The 16,493-nt window shown below is 58.1% G+C and overlaps 1 protein-coding gene across 3 annotated transcripts in view; it reads left to right on the top strand.

Annotated features, from left to right (window-relative positions):
- The window catches only part of SCUBE1 (signal peptide, CUB domain and EGF like domain containing 1), a 132,056-nt gene that overhangs the window by 93,909 nt on the left and 21,654 nt on the right, over nt 1–16,493 (top strand). For all 3 annotated transcript variants that reach the window (XM_081587852.1, XM_081587855.1, XM_081587854.1), the window contains 5 exons: nt 3,041–3,163; nt 5,945–6,061; nt 7,735–7,857; nt 15,905–16,024; nt 16,374–16,478. In XM_081587852.1, coding sequence (XP_081443978.1) covers nt 3,041–3,163; nt 5,945–6,061; nt 7,735–7,857; nt 15,905–16,024; nt 16,374–16,478 — 588 coding nt within the window. The remainder of the gene's footprint in view (nt 1–3,040; nt 3,164–5,944; nt 6,062–7,734; nt 7,858–15,904; nt 16,025–16,373; nt 16,479–16,493) is intronic.

The raw sequence follows: 16,493 nt of genomic DNA, 5'->3' as shown, positions 1-16,493 counted from the left end.
CTCGAGACCCCAGGGTTTGGTGTTTTAGAGCCTTGGGCTTACAGCCTGAGTTTCCCAGGATCTGGCTGGAGGGGGTGCAGGGCAGGGTGCAGGGGCTCAGCAGGGACAGGCCAGCTTGGGGGGGGGGGGGTCCCCTGGCCCCGGGCTTCCGGCTCCTCAGTCAGCGTGCACACCCTGGTCTTGGCAGTGGCCCAGAGGAAGATACCAAAGGTTCAGTGTTTTCTGGAAGCCAAAAGATGGTTGTTAAGCAAGACCAGCGGTTGGAGGTCTTGGAAGATCCAGAACTGAAAACCCTGGATGGCTGGGGATCACAGGGGCAGGGGGAGGCAGACGTGGAAAGTGAAGGCACTTTGCCTGAAAGATCAGGCCATGGGGGCTCCGCAGGACTGCCCCTGACCCCTGCTGGTCTGAAGAGTGTGGGCAGCGCAGGGCTCCAGCCTCAAGGTGCCCTCTTAGGTGCTGCCCTGCCTGATTCTGAGAGGAGAGAGGTCTGGGGCCTCCACTCCCTGAGCTGGAGCCTGGATTCCTCAGGGACACCAGCCCCTCCTCCCAGCACCTGCCAGAACAATCCGAAAGAACTGCCCCCTACGGCCTGTCTGCTGTCCCCCTTCACCTCCTTCTGCCCGCAGGCCCTGCCCAGCAGCTGCCCCCCATGCCCACCAGAGAGCCAGCCCGCTTCCCGGGCCCACCCTCTGCTCCCACACCACGCCCTCACCCACGTGGCCCGGGGGTGCCAGGCTGTGCCCTCTCGGTGGGATGGGCGGAGGGGGACAAGAGCAGCCGTCCAACCGCGTGACCCTGCAGCTCACCCCCCCTTCCCCCACGTACATTGATGCTCAAACAGTGGGGGAGGCAGTGAATGTTCCCCCTGGTGGCCAGGACCCCACCCTTTCCTCAGCCCCCTGACTCTTCAGTCATTCACTCATCCATTCATCCATTCATCCAGTGCCCCCTCCTGGGCAGTGCTTCCACGCAGGCCTCCTGCCTGGCCCTGGGGCTCCACATGGGAGCCCTATCTGCCGTCTCTCCTCCCCCGAGGGCAGGTCCCGAGACAAGAGAGCAGCGAACTGGAGAGAACATCAGGGAAGGCTTCCCAAGGGGGCAGCTGTTCCGGGGAGGGGCTGGCGCTGCCGCAGCAGGAGCCAGAGGTGCAGAGAAGAGGAGGGCCCGGCGGCCAGGCCACGCGGCCGAGGGGAGGCCACGAGCCTCTGTGCCCAGACAGGGGAGCTCCGGCTGCGGGCGGGGCTGGTTGGCACACAGGCAGCAGGAGGGGAGTCTTCAAGGGGCGGGAGGTGGAGAGGGGCAGAGACACCTCAGAAAGAAGGCCGAGGGGCTGGCCAAGCCCATGGCCCCCTCACTGTATCTGGGGCTAGAGCTGGGGACGAGTGCTCCCCCAATGGGATCCCCAAGCAACCCGCTGTACCAGCCGGGGCCTCCAGCAGACACACCTCCCGCCGCCTGGCTGGCTGTTACGACAGCCCCTTGTTATGACAGCTGACAGGCCCAGGTGGGGAAGAGGATGGGATTAGGGTCGTTCCTAAGGAGGCGGGTCCTCTCTGCACATTTGATCACAATGAATGATGCTGAGAGGTGCCTGCCAGCAGCCCAGTTTGCAGATGGGGAACCTGAAGCTCAGAGTGGTACCTTTCCGTGCCTGGGGTCACAGAGCCAAGAGGGGCCTCCGGTCTCCTGCCAGAGGCTTCTAGGCAGAACCTTCCCCGTCGTCCTATGACCCCCCCCACCCAGGAGAGGGGGCGGCGGAGGCTGAGCCTCTGTCCTGGATAGGCCCTTGCTTTGAGCTTGACGCCTGCTTTCTCTGGATAGGACTTCCCCGGTGGCTCAGACAGTAAAGCGTCTGCCTACAATGCGGGAGACCCGGTTTCAATCCCTGGGTCAGGAAGATCTCCTGGAGAAGGAAATAGCAACCCACTCCAGTATTCTTACCTGGAAAAATCCCATAGACGGAGGAGCCTGGTAGACTACAGTCCATGGGGTCGCATAGAGTCAGACACGACTGAGCGACTTCCTTTCACTTCCTCTGGAGGCTGCAGGGCCAGCGAGCTGCACTGGAGGGGGCCTGTCTTTGGAGACAGCTGGGGCTGGGCTCACGGCCTGTGACCTCCCCCTGTGAAGTGGGGACTCCGGCCCCAGGTTGTTTTGACCGTCACATGAGTGACTTTTTTGCCAGAAAGTGCTTGGCCCGCTCACCAGCACAAAGTGGTACCTGGTAGGTGCCATGACCTCCAGAGGGCCCTGCTACTTCCTCTGGGGAGTCAGCCCCTCCTTAGGCAGCTTTGTTCTGAAAACACGGGTTCGGGTTAGGGGTACTCGGGAGGGTCACGCCAGGGGACCGCCAGGGTGCTTCCACCACTCGTGAAATGCCGAGTGAAGAAACAGCTCAAACCACGGGCAGGCGTGGCGAGGGAGAAGGGTGAGGAGCCAGGCTGGGAAGTGAGCAGCCCATGGACGCCCACAACCCCTGGAGCCAGTTACCTCCCAGCCTCAGTCTCCCCACCTGTAAAGCCGGAGCAGTAACCCTACTTTTTAAAGAGCTGGTCGGGCCAGCAGCATGCGGATGCGATTTCATTTCATCCTCACGCTGTCCTTCCAAGTAGGGGTGCTTCTGATCCTTGTTCTCACAGACAGGGAGCTGAGGACCAGGGCCCGGCAGCTCGGCCAGAGTCGCGGCTGTCAGGCAGCAGCCGCCTGCTCCAGGCTTGCCTACCTCCGGGAATGGAGGGGCGTGGGGGGCGTCATCATCCCTGCTGTCTGGCTGGGCCCAGCAGACACGAGTTCCCCGCCCCCTCCTGCACACACATGCCAGCCTCACCAAGTCCCTGGGGGGAGGGGGGTCTTCCCTCCACCCACTCCCCATGGCTGTGAGCCAGGCCCCTTCCTGGGCCCAGCTGGGGACCCAAAGCAGCCCCCCGGGTGGGCGGCGGGCCAGTTAGGGAAGGGCGGCTCCGGGCCTTGGTCCTGCCTGCCCCCGGGGCCCCAGCCCGCTCGCCTCGCCTCCCCCACCCCCCGCCCGGCTCCGCAGACATCAACGAGTGCCTGGTCAACAACGGAGGCTGCGACCACTTCTGCCGGAACACCGTGGGCAGCTTCGAGTGCGGCTGCCAGAAGGGCTACAAGCTGCTGACCGACGAGCGGACATGCCAAGGTGAGCCGCCCTCGTCCCCGTGGGGTTCCCCTCCCCTCCCAGGCCGCCCCGGCCCCCAGGAGGGGAGGCAGCCTGGGCTGGGGCTTGTCCACTCAGCCTGGGCTGGGCCCGAGGGGCTGGTCGTAGTTTTTTCTGCCCTGAGCGAGGGCTCCTTTGTAACCCTAGGGGCCCTCAGAAGCCATCAGAAGCCAACCAGTCCAAGCCCTCCCTGTTAGGGATGGCGGCTGAGGCTCGGGGAGAGGTCAGCCCGTGTCCAGGTGGCCCAGCGAGCAGGCAGCAGGGCTCAGCCCGGTTGGCCCGGCCCCACTCCCCAGGCACCCGAGCCTCCTTCGGTGGCTTCCAGAGGCAGGATGCCGCCACCTGGTGGAAGGTGTCGCACACGCAGGCACTGCCCACATTCCTTCCTTGAGGTCCCCGGGGGCACCTGCTAGGATCTGGGGTGATGGGAGAAGAGATTTGGGCAAAGGTCAAGAATCACAGCCCAGGGGAGAGCCCCAAGGATGGGCAGGGGAGACAGGAGTGAAGTGCTTGAGGGCTGATGTCTTCCTCCGAGAGGAGCCAGGGAGGCCAGCCCATCCAGGAAGTGGCCCTGGGGCTGGGGGAGCCTGAGGGACCACAGGGAGCCCATGGAGAAGGGGACGGCTCCGGGAAAGGTGCAGACGGAGGGCCGGCAGTGGTGGGGATGGGACGGCGACCAAGTTCCAACAGCGGCTGTCACCCTGGTGCGGGGCAGGCATCCCGTGTCCACAAGGTCCCAGCAGTCACAGGCTCACCCCGCAGCGTCCGGCCATGGACTTGAGGCTCCCATTCTTAGTGCCGCTCAGACAAGGCCCTGAGGGGCCCGGGATGTGCGCCCCCGCCCAGGGCCCCAAGAGAAGCGAGAGCAGAGGCTGGTGAAGGAGGCTCCAGGGCCAGCCCCACCTGGGGCTCCTCACGTGACCTGAGCCCGTCCCCTGCCCTCCCAGGGCTCGACCTCTGCATCCCTGGCCAGGCAGCCTGGCTCTGACTTCCTCTCGGGCCACGAGGGCCCCCCTGGGAGCCCAGCATCTGTCCAGGCCCGAGCAAGGCTCCCAGGCGCCCTGCTTCTCTGTGCCTGGCCGCGTTCTGAGGGCTGAGGGAGCAGCCTCGATTGCATCCCCGCTGCCCTGTGAGAGGGGCCGCAGCAGGCATGGAGAAGGCCACTGCAGGGCGGCTTGGGGCTCCGGCTGAGTCTCCTCTACCCTCGTCCTGAACCACCTCTCCACGGCCTGGGCTCTGGCCCTGGCCATGCTCCAGCATGGCCCCTGGGTCCCCAGCTCCAGCAGGGAAGGGTCTACGCTTCTCTGCTTGGCACTCAGGGCCCCTGGGAAGGGCACCCCAGCCCCCTTGAGCCCCACCCAATCCCTGGGGATTGGGTGCTGCCACCCTCCCAACCTTTGCCTGGAGTGCCCTTCCCACAAGGCACCAGGGGGTCTTAAAGACCCAGCCTCCCACCTTTGCCTGGAGTGCCCTTCCCACAGAGGCACCAGGGGGTCTTTCCAGCCCCCCACCTTTGCCTGGAGTGCCCTTCCCACACAGGCACCAGAGGGTCTTCCCAGCCCCCCACCTTTGCCTGGAGTGCCCTTCCCACACAGGCACCAGGGGGTCTTAAAGACCCAGCCTCCCACCTTTTCCTGGAGTGCCCTTCCCACAGAGGCACCAGGGGGTCTTCCCAGCCCCCCACCTTTGCCTGGAGTGCCCTTCCCACACAGGCACCAGGGGGTCTTCCCAGCCCCCCACCTTTGCCTGGAGTGCCCTTCCCACACAGGCACCAGGGGGTCTTAAAGACCCAGCCTCCCACCTTTGCCTGGAGTGCCCTTCCCACACAGGCACCAGGGGGTCTTCCCAGCCCCCCACCTTTGCCTGGAGTGCCCTTCCCACACAGGCACCAGGGGGTCTTCCCAGCCCCCCACCTTTGCCTGGAGTGCCCTTCCCACACAGGCACCAGAGGGTCTTCCCAGCCCCCCACCCCGGGAGGAGCCTCATCTTCCCTTGAGCGCCCACAGTGATTCATTCCTCGTGCTCATGTTATCACAAACGCACGCGTGTCGAGGACATCTGTGGTCACGTGAACAGCATACTCGGAGGAGAGGCAGGTCAGCGTCTGCCTTGCCCTCTGGCCCCGTCACCTGTCCCACGGGGGCCTCTCCCTCAGAACTGTGGCCGGGACAGACTTGCCTCCTGTGAACACGAGGTTCACGTCCTCCCTTCCAGAAACAGGCCTTCTGTGACCCTCCCTCTTCCCCTTTTTACCCTGGCTGCCAGGGGGTCGGAATCAAATCTCCCCTCCTGTCAAGGCTACTTTGTTACTCTTCACAGCTGGTATCTCCCCACCAGCGCCCCCTTTCCATCTGTCCGTTTCCCCCAGTTTCTCTAGAGACAGCTTGGGGAGACAGTTCAGCTTCTTCCCCGTCAGACCTGTCAGTTTCCTGCCGGTGTGGATTAAATACCTACCCTCATCACACTGGTGTGTGAGCTAATAGAGAGGCAAGGGTTCAGAATAATCCCTTCTGCTCAGAGTATTCCTACCCTGCCCACCTCCACAGAAGAGAGTGAGGTGGCTTCTAACCCAGGAACTTCAGGTTCGTGGAGACAAAATGGAAAATCGGGCAGGGGCAAGAGGTCTGCGGTTTGCCGCAAGTCGGCTCTGCGCCGAGCCCGGAGCCCCGGGACCGCTGTGCAGAGATGTCCCTCTGAGTGACAGGCCGTGCCTTCCCCGCACCCTGAAACTGCCCCCGGACCTTTCTCCCTGTGGCCCCGCAGACATTGACGAGTGCTCCTTCGAGCGGACCTGCGACCACACCTGCATCAACTCCCCGGGCAGCTTCCAGTGTCTCTGCCACCGCGGCTACACGCTCTACGGGACCACCCACTGCGGAGGTCTGCAGCTCGCCCGCCAGGGCCACCTCCCCCCCGAGGCACGCGCCCGGCCGCACGGCCCCCCACACTGCACCCCGCACCCCGACCCCGACCTGGACTCTTGACGGGCCTGGGAGGGACTGGTGGGCAGAGGGGCTCAGCCAAGGGCTAGGCGGGAGGGTGGGAGGCGGGGTGCCAGGCCTCAGCCACGCTGTGGGCACTGGGCTGGAAACAGCAGCCTCTGGGGAACCCCACTCAGGAAGGGAGGACAGCGGGACAGAGGACTGCACAGACGGTTCACTCCAGTGGAGAGGCTGACAGCAGAGAGGGGCAGGTCAATGGGGAGACCCCAAAGGAGGAATATTGGAGTCAGGATGAGGGGAGACGTGCCAGAGCAGTCAGCATGTGCAAAGGCCCTGAGGCAGACGGAGCACAGAGGGACCAGCCACCGGGGCCAGAGCCCCATGAGGGAAGGGTTAGTGTGTGCTGCAGACAGAGAGGGCCCAGGGCTTCGTGAGCCCCCAGGGGCCTTGTGGCTTTATTCTCAGCACAGGGAGAAGCCATTGGAGGGCCGAGGCAGGGATGTGACCTGTAAGTTCAAGTTAACATAGGAGAACACTCTGCCACCTTGTGTTTAGGAGAGTGGAAGCCACAGCACCAGTGGGGACACTGCTCTGGACGCGGGAGTGAGAGCCCCAGGGGCTCAAGCAGGCTGGGGAGGGATGTGGAGAGAGGGAGGGTTCCAGATGTATAGGCCTGGGGGGGGTGAAGGTGGGAGAGTCCAGCACAGCCCCATGGTCCCGTGTCTCCCCCTGTCCTGTGACCTGGGGTAGCCGCACTTCCCCGTCGGGTGGGCTCAGGCACAGCTGGTGCTGCGGGGAGCTGCAGATTTTTCTGGAGGGACTCCCAAAAGCCTGGCACCAGCTTCCACACACAGGGCTTCGGCCCAAAAGAAGGCAGGGCCTCAGAGAGACTTCCTGGGGCCCCGGTACCCTGTGCGGGAGGGGGAATGGACTGGGAAGGGCACGTCCAAAGTCCTGCACTGGAATGAGGCCTCAGGACCCTGGGGCCAGTGCTGGGCATTCCTGGCCCCTCCAAACCTGACTGCAGCTCTATTTTGTGCCACCTCTCTGCCCCGCCCCAAGTGTGGGCTCAGCTGCCCATGTTCGGCAAACCACTGAGGTTCCTAGGGGAGGAGGTGTGTTGGTGTCTATGGGAGCCCTGTGTGTGTGTGTCTGTGTGTCTTGTGTGTGTGCACACGCATGTGTAAGCTCACGTGTGTGTCGTGTGCCCTGTGTGTATGTGTCTGTGTGTGTATGTGTGAGCTCACTTGTGTCATATGCCCTGTGTGTGCACATGTGTGTGCAAGCTCACATGTGTGTCACATGCCCTGCGTGTGTGTGCGCGCACATGTATGCGAGCTCACATGTGTCACGTGCCGTGTGTGTGTGTACCTGTGCGCGGGTGTGCAAGCTCACCTGTGTGTCATGTGCCCTGTGTGTCTGTGTCTGTGTGTGTCTGTGCGAGCTCACGTGTGTGTCACGCGCAGCCGCCTGTCCGCATCCAGTGAGAGCCTCAGACGAGGGTCAGGGTCAGGGGTTTCTCGGCCCTCCCGCCCTGGTGGGTCCTGCCCTGCCAGCCCCGAGGGTGCCCGTCAGCCCCCCTCCTGCCCTTACGCCTGCCTGTGCCTCCAGATGTGGACGAGTGCAGCGTGAACAACGGCAGCTGCGACCAGGGCTGTGTCAACACCAAGGGCGGCTACGAATGCGTCTGCCCCCCGGGGAGGCGCCTGCACTGGAACCGCAAGGACTGCGTGGGTGAGTGCCCGGGGGTGGGGGGCTCCTGGCAGGTGCTCTGCTGCTTGCAGGCGGCTGATGAGACGGAGCCTGGAGAAAGGAGAGGGGTGCGCGGGGGGAGAGCGCACCGGTGTCAGCCCGAGGCACAGAAACGGAGACCCAGGGGTCAGCGTGTGCTGACGCAGACGGAGCGTGGAGGAGCGCAGTGTGGAGGCCTCAGGTGCACCCACCAAGGAAGCTGGTGGCGGTGAGGGGGTTACCCGGGGTGCAGCAGCACTGGAGCCTGGACTGGGGAGCACCTGGGTCTTTGCAAGCCGGCTACTTGCTCAGGGCCGCCGAACACACAGTGTCTGGTGAGGAGGGCCTCCCGGAGAGCGGGGGCTTTGTGCACCCTCTGCGGGTGGGCTCTGGGGCCCGGGCCCCTGCAGGCTGAGTGCGGGGCAGTCCCCCACCTCACGGGTTCCATAAACACATACTGACTACCTGCTATGTGCTGAGCCTGTCCTGGGTGCTGGGCCTGTCCTGGGTGCTGGAGTTATGTTCCCGACACAGCTTTCAGGGCCTTGTCCCGCCATGCTCTCACATCCCCTGGGCCACCAGAGTTAAGCCTTTGGTTTTATTTTTCATCAGTAAGTCCTTTATTTATTTGGCTGTGCTGGGTACTAGTTGCAGCATGTGAGATCTTCAGTCTTCACTGTGGCACGCAGACTCTTAGCTGTAGCATGTGGGATCCGGTTCCCTGACCAGTTCCCTCCCCGGCACTGGAAGCCCGGTGTCTTAACCACTGGATCACCAGGGAAGTCCCAAGTTAAGCCTTTTAAATCTAAGTCAGTGTCCATCCCTCTCAGCTCAGAGACCTCCAGTGAGTGCCTTTCACACAGAAGCAAAGCCAGGGTTCCTAGAGTGGCCCAGAGGCTGCTAGCCTCCCCCCCACACCCACTCACTCTCCACCCACCACCGTCCCCCCCACCGCCCACACTGGCCTCCCTGACCTCAAAGGCACAGTGCCCCAGTGCACGGACTCCTGTCTCGGCCTAGAGGACTCTTTACTCCTTGCAAGCATCTGCTGAGTGGGGCAGGGTGGGGGAGACTTCCTGACCGCAAACCCAGAGCAGAGCAGCAGCCAGCCCCGACTCTGTGCCCCCCTCCCAACACTGCCCTTGCTTTTTTTTTCCCATGGCACTTCACACCAACCAGACGTTCGGTGTACATCACAGTGCCTGCTGGCTGTTGTCAGTCGGTCCTCACTGAACACGCTCTGCACACGTGGGCAGGTATTTTTGCTTGTCTTGTTCACTGCTGTCTTCCCAGCACCTGGAACAGAGCCTGACAGTCGTTGGCACTCGGTACATGTTGAGTGGATGATTGACAGTGTCGAAGAATGGATGCCACCACTTGGTACCTGAAGACAAACAGCTGAATTTATTGCTTACTTCGGGAAGAATCGCCCTGCTGTCAAGGCGGGGTCTTGTTGAGCAAAGCAAACCCTCTGGTTTTGTCTGGAGTCTAGGGGAAGAGCTTTCACGGGGTTGTGTTGATTAGAGGCAGGATTAGGGGGTGTCAGTCTGAGGGGCATGCCTTTGCGGGGTCTGGTGGGGAGCCTGGGTTGACACTAGCCTTAGAAGCCTGACCGCTCAGTGAACTGGCCAAGAGTTGGCTGACTTTCCCAGCCCGGGGTTGTCATCAACTGCTAGGCTTTCCGAGGCGTGTCCACTGATAATAGAGTCGTGTGAGGGCTGGTGTTTACCGGTGACCTATCAGGTACAGGCTTTCTCTAGGGAAATGAGGACATTTCCTTTTTTTTTTAATTCTCAGTCTCCGTTTTGGTCGTCTCTCAGTCAGAGCTGCAGGAGGGGCCACAGGGTTTGTCCAGTAGACCCAGAATGAGGAGACAGACGGTGTGACTGCAGGCTTTACTACAAGGTCCTAGAAAGTCCTCTAGAACTATGATTTAATAGTTCCAGGGTGGACTGGGAAAACCGGTCCCACCAGCTCCCACGTCCACAGTATGCAGGTTGCTCTCTCCTGGAGCCTCGGTGTTGACTGTTCCACCTCACCTCTGCTGTGAATCTAGCTTCAGAATGACTGGCACAGACTCCCCTGCTTGCTCAGAAGAAGATTCCAGGTGGTATTATTACCATAACTACTTGCCATAGGTAGTCAGACTGCTCTGTCCTACCCCCGTGCCATGCCTAAGGCTGGACTATTCTTGGTATCTCCCAAAGTGAGGCGCACATTTTTGATGGCCACTGGAGCTGTCCAGTCCCTAGGGATGGGACCAAGAGCCTCCGCCATCTGCTTCACCAGGTTATGTCATTACATCCCTCGGAAGGTGTTCTACCCTCAGAGGCTTTGCAAGGAGCCATCGTTCACTGAGGGTCCTGGGGAGTCATTCATTGTTACGGTCCAGAGCCCCACAGGGCAGTTAGCTGAGGGCCTGGGGTGGCATCATGATTCAGGCTTCTGTATGAGACATGGGGTCAACCTCATGAAGCTGTAGGTGTGCTGTCTGTGGGTGGTGTTGTGACAGATAGTCAAGACACATTGTGAGACAGCTGAATTGACCTCTCCCGGTGCAGGGGCATTTTACGTCTTTTTATGTATTGTCTACAAAGAGGATCATACTTAATTAGGTTCGTGTAGCGTACTTTGTGGCTTCCCTGGTAGCTCAGCTGGTGAAGAATCCGCCTGCAATTCAGGAGACCCCAGTTCGATTCCTAGTTGGGGAAGATCTCCTGGAGAAGGGATAGGCTACCTACTCCAGTATTCTTGGGCTTCCCTGGTGGCTCAGACAATAAAGAATCAACCTGCAATTCAGGAGACCTGGGTTCGATCCCTGGGTTGGGAAGATCCCCTGGAGCAGGGCACGGCAACCCACTCTAGTATTCTTGCCTGGAGAATCCCATGGACAGAGGAGCCTGGCAGGCTGCAGTCCACGGGGCCGTAAACAGCCAGACACGACTGAGCGACCGAGCACCACATCAGTCAGTTCAGTTCAGTCGCTTAGTCGTGTCCGACTCTTTGCGACCCCGTGGACTGCAGCCCGCCAGGCCTCCCTGTCCATCAGAGTTTACACATACTTAATACCATTTTTCAATATTGGTTTCCCTAGCAATAGCTTGAGAGAACCGATTTAATAGATTCAGAGAACCGAATCAAGCTGGTGGTTATCACTTAGTACAGCCTCGATCTAGGTGAGTTATTATTTGTAAGGGAAATATGACAGGAGAAATCAGAAGTGCACACTCTTAGATGCGAAGGAATGAGGAACAAAGGAATGCAAAAGCGTGTGTGTAAATCAGTGGCTGCAAACACCTAGGAGAATTTATTCCAGCAGTCTTAGGCACAAGCCTCTACCCTGCGTAGCCATCGGCCAGTTCTGAGAATCTTGGGTAACAATCAGTTTCTGTGAACTGCTTGGAGGTTCTCTGAAAAACCTCAGACCTCTAAACGGTAGCTTTACAGTAAGTTCTGAAAAACGTCATTTTTATTTTTCAAGAAAACTAGGGGTAATAAAGACCATGAAGTTTATGAGAAATTCATGAATAACTTTCCCAGTAAAAAGCGTCTGTATGTTCCTAAGTACATCAGTTTAAATATCCCAAATAAGGAATTTGGGGATAATAATTTGATAATATTTCAGTGCTGTTATTTTTTTTCAGCAAAATATTTCGGTTCATCCAGAAAGTAAATAGACTATTACTCGCGAGTATTTGTAGCCATGAAGTGCATCTGCAGGTGCTCAGAGGGCCCCTGAGGGCGTGGTTTCAGTCTGGGTCCCTTCTTAACACTTTCCCCAGGATTCTAACGGTCACAGCCACCCCATGACCTGGCCACGTCCTCTCCCACCCGGAAAGAGCCTCTCACCCACACTGTCTCATTGCCACCACCCGTTTGTCCCTACAAGGAAGGAAGAGCCATCTTAGGAAAGATGTTAGCAGACATCTGGGGGGGCTGGTCTGGTGGTCCCAGGGATCACCTGGCTCCACCGGGTCTCAACCTCTTGGGTCCTAAAAAGTGATTGCTCACCCTGTTCCGTGACAGGGTCGGAGGCCAGACACAGTGTGTGGTGGAACCTGTGGTCCCCTTGGTCCTTGCCTGAGGACTTCGGCCTGAGCAGCATCATCAACATGACGATCTGAAAAACATTTCCTCTAAAGTCCATTGAAGCCAGGAGGAGAAGGGGACGACAGAGGACGAGATGGTTGGATGGCACCACCAACTTGATGAGCATGAGTTTGAGTAAACTCTGGGAATTGGTGATGGACAGGGAGGCCCAGTGTACTGCAGTCCATGGGGTCGCAAAGAGTTGGCAACAACTGAGCAACTGAACTGAACTGAACTGAACTGGACATGCACGAATCCTCCAGCCTGCAGGAGCTCCGATTGGCTCTAAGCCTGAACCTGTGGCCTCTCTAGTGTGTTAAGCTGCTAAACAGAAAAGGCAAAGATGTACACGAGTGGATGCATGCCACCTTATGATGCTCTGAAAACAGAGAGCTTTCCTGCCCATAATCAGAGATGGACATTCAGTTCAGTTCAGTCGCTCAGTCATGTCCGACTCTTTGCGACCCCATGGACTGCAGCACTCCAGTCCTCCCTGTCCATCACCAGCTCCCAGAGTTTACTCAAACTCATGTACATTGAGTCAGTGATTCCATCCAACCATCTCATCCTCTGTCGTCCCCTTCTCCTGCCTTCAACCTTTCCCAGCATCAGGGTCTTTTCAAATGAGAGAGTTCTTTGCATCAGGTGGCCAAAGTATTGGAGTTTCAGTTTCAGCATCAGTCCTTCCAATGAATATTCAGAGTTGGTTTCCTTTAGGATGGACTAGATATGAATTTTAGGGTGTCTTAATTTTTATTAATAAGTCCCATCAGCAAAACAATGTTAAGTTGGGATTCAGTGTGGAACATCCACAAGATCTGTTCTGTGTATGAATCCTTGGGAAATACAGACACACGAAGATGGTTAGAAAGGCCAACTGATAAGTGGTTTTAATAAACCAAAGCAAGTCAAGGTCATGTCCCCTCAGTTCAGTTCAGTTCAGTTCAGTTCAGTTGCTCAGTCGTGTCCGACTCTTTGTGATCCCATGAATTGCAGCACACCAGGCCTCCCTGTCCATCACCAGCTCCTGGAGTTTACCCAAACTCATGTCCATCGAGTCAGTGATGCCATCCAGCCATCTCATCCTCTGTCATCCCTTTCTCCTCCTGCCCCCAATCTTTCCCAGCATCAGGGTCTTTTCAAATGAGTCAGTTCTTCACATCAGGTGGCCAAAGTATTGGAGTTTCAGCTTCAACATCAGTCCTTCCAATGAACATCCAGGGCTGATCTTTAGGATGGACTGGTTGGATCTCCTTGCAGTCCAAGGGGCTCTCAAGAATCTTCTCCAACACCACAGTTCAAAAGCATCAATTCTTCGGCGCTCAGCTTTCTTCACCGTCCAACTCTCACATCCATACATGACCAATGGAAAAACTATAACATTGACTCTCAAGCCTCCTACAACTCCCAGATTTTCAAATCTGCCTCTTCCCTATCTTCTGTCATGTTCTCTCACAACCACATATTCTTACTTTAAGACAAATGTACTTTTTTCCTCCTTTTTAATTTATTGCCAGACTTTATTTTGGGGGGCTCCAAAATCACTGCAGATGGTGAGTGCAGCCATGAAATTAAAAGACGTTTGCTCCTTGGAAGGAAAGTTACGACCAACCTAGACAGCATATTAAAAAACAGAGACATTACTTTACCAAGAAAGGTCCATCTAGTCAAAGCTGTGGTTTTTCCAGTAGTCATGTATGGATCTGAGAGTTGGACTATAAAGAAAGCTGAGCGCCAAAGAATTGATGCTTTTGAACTGTAGGGTTGGAGAAGACTCTTGAGAGTTCCTTGGACTAAAAGGAGATCCAACCAGTCCATCCTAAAGGAGATCAATCCTGAATATTCATTGGAAGGACTGATACTGAAGCTGAAACTCCAATACTTTGGCCATCCGATGCAAAGAACTGACTCATTGGAAAAGACCCTGATGCTGGGAAAGATTGAAGGCGGGAGGAGAAGGGGACGACAGAGGATGAGATGGTTGGGTGGCATCACCGACTCAATGAACATGAGTTTGAGTAAACTCCAGGAGTTGGCAATGGACAGGGAGGCCAGGTATGCTGCAGTCCATGGGGTCACAAAGAGTCAGACACGACTGAGCAACCGAAGTGAACTGAGTCTGCCTCCCCCCTTGTTTTTGTGCCGTGCTAAGTAGCTTCAGTTGTGTCCGACTCTTTGTGACCCTATGGACTATAGCCCACCAGGCTCCTCTGCCCATGGGGTTCTCCAGACAAGAATACTAGGTGAGTTTCCATGCCCTTCTCCAGGGGATTTTCCCAACCCAGGGATAGAACCTGTGTCTCTTGTGTCTCCTGCATCGGCAGGCAGGTTCTTTACCACTAGCACCACCTGGGAAGCAACTTTAAACTTCTTTCTGAGGGTTTCCATGTTCTGAGATGGTTAAGATGGATGGTAGGCATGGTGGAGTCAGATCTCTCCTGCGTGCAAGCTGAGAAAGCTAGTCCAGCCCTGTTCACTGGGATCAGAGTCCGAGGGTCGCAGAGCTCACAGCTCCACAAGCAGCCCCCTAGGTCTCATCCACCCAGAGGATGCTGTTCAGACAGGGAGCTTGCATCCCAGCTGAAGGAAGCCCAGCTTGGGGAACTCACCACTCGCTATTACAGTGAACGGAAGCCAGGCTGCTCTTGTCAGTGAACGGAAGCCAGGCTGCTCTTGTCTGGAGGGAGATGGGACCTCACTCCTAGAGGTTGCTCACTGCAAACAAACCCCTGAGAAATGGCCCTGGAAAAGATCCAGTGGTGCTCTGCATCCTCCATGTCCCCACGAGGATGTGCAGACATGTGCAGGGCAGGGGCAGTGGCCCCTGGCACACAGGAGAGCCGTGCGGTTCATCTGCAGTTGTTGACGACCCCCTCTAGGAAGTCGGAGCAAGTACTGGGAACTGCTAGGGGCTGATGTCTGCCTTGGAAGGTTGGGGGTGAATGGTCGTCCTCTGTTTCTTACCGAGAGAGGACACTGGTTCGTCCAGTGGCCCTTTCAGTTTGGAGTATCTGCAGGTGTTTTTGTTCATAGTTTCTTGGTTCTTTGGGAACAGAGGACTTCTGCTCTTGTGTTTATTTGGGGGCTGGATGTTTTATCTGGAGAGCTGTGAGTTTGTTTTTATTTCTAGACGAGTTACTTTCTAAGACTCCTCTTGAAAATATTTAGGCACATGTTGTAGCTCATCCAAACTGGCAATTCCCCACTGCAGCGTCTTTATCCAGCTAAGTCTCCTGTGTCCACCCGTTCTTGGGGCGACTCCACCACTGATGCTGGACTCAGAGGGTGACGCTCCTGGAGGCAGGTGTCCCAGATCAATTCTAGAAGATCCTGTGAGATCAGTTCCCATGTCTACCTTGCCTATAGAACTGTCAGTCTTTTTCCTAGGAGTCTGGGTGAAATGTTTAATCCTCAAAAGATAAACACGTGAGAAATTCTGAGGAGCTCAGTCCAGGACATCTTCAAACACCTAGTGGGTGTGTCTGGGGGCTGCCCCAGAGAGGGGTTCCCAGGGACCCTCCCATGCTTCGAGGTCAGTCACTACCAAGAAGCCCATGTCCATTTTCAGCCATTCCTTTCCCCGGATGGGCAGGGACACCTGCTGGAGAGGGCCCAACCCCACCTTCAGATCTGGGCACAGGGTGAGACCCTTCTCACAGACAGCGTGGAGAAAGCCACTCCCCGGGCCCAGCGTCCCCCCACGTCCAAATGGATGTGGACTCTGCTATCTCCCAGCCCCCTTCCACCGAGACGGGCTGGCCAGGGCCCCGATGGGTGGTGGGAGTTCCTGCTGGTTCATGCTCAGGGGCCTGCCGGCTCCCAGAGGCCTTCCACCGAGACGGGCTGGCCAGGGCCCCGACGGGTGGTGGGAGCTCCTGCTGGTTCACGCTCAGGGGCCTGCCGGCCCCCAGAGGCCTTCGCTGGCCCCTCAAGTCCTCTCGTGTGTCCTCCTTCTCCCCAGAGACGGGCAGGTGCCTCTCTCGGGCCAAGGCCTCGCCCCCGGCCCAGCTGTCCTGTGCCAAGGTGGGCGGTGTGGAGAGCTGCTCCCTTTCCTGCCCCGGCCACACGCTCTTCATGCCAGGTAACCGAGGCTGTCCCGGGGAGGGGTGGGTAGGAAGGGGGTCAGGGCTCCGTCCCCCGGGATCCAGCCCCCGCTCCCTGCTGCTCTCTGGGAAAGGACCCCGGCCCTGGTCACTGAGTGGTCCTGGGCAGCTGTCTGGTTCTCTGGGGACCACAGCATCCTCCTCAAAAGCACAGTGGACTCGTTCCCGCCCAGACACTTAGCCCATGGTCGTGTAGCAGGAATGAACTGACGTAAGGGTCAGTCCCGACCTTCCTCGTATTCAGTGACCCCCCACTGAGGCCCCTAGGATCTGGGGTGCTGGGAGAGAGGGGCACCCAGGCCCACCTCACCACTGGCCTCTCTACAGACTCGGACAACAGCTACAGCCTGAGCTGCGGTGTCCCCAGCCTCCAGGGCAAGGTGCTCCAGAAACGCAACGGCACCAGCTCCAGCGCTGGGCCCAGCTGCTCAGGTAGAGTCCCTGGCC

Source organism: Giraffa tippelskirchi, chromosome 4 (assembly GCF_054371585.1).
Source record: "Giraffa tippelskirchi isolate mGirTip1 chromosome 4, T2T-mGirTip1v1.2.pri, whole genome shotgun sequence".
Classification (NCBI taxonomy): Eukaryota; Metazoa; Chordata; class Mammalia; order Artiodactyla; family Giraffidae; genus Giraffa; species Giraffa tippelskirchi.
The sequence above is the reverse complement of the archived record's forward strand: the minus strand, read 5'-3'. Positions and strand labels throughout refer to the sequence as shown.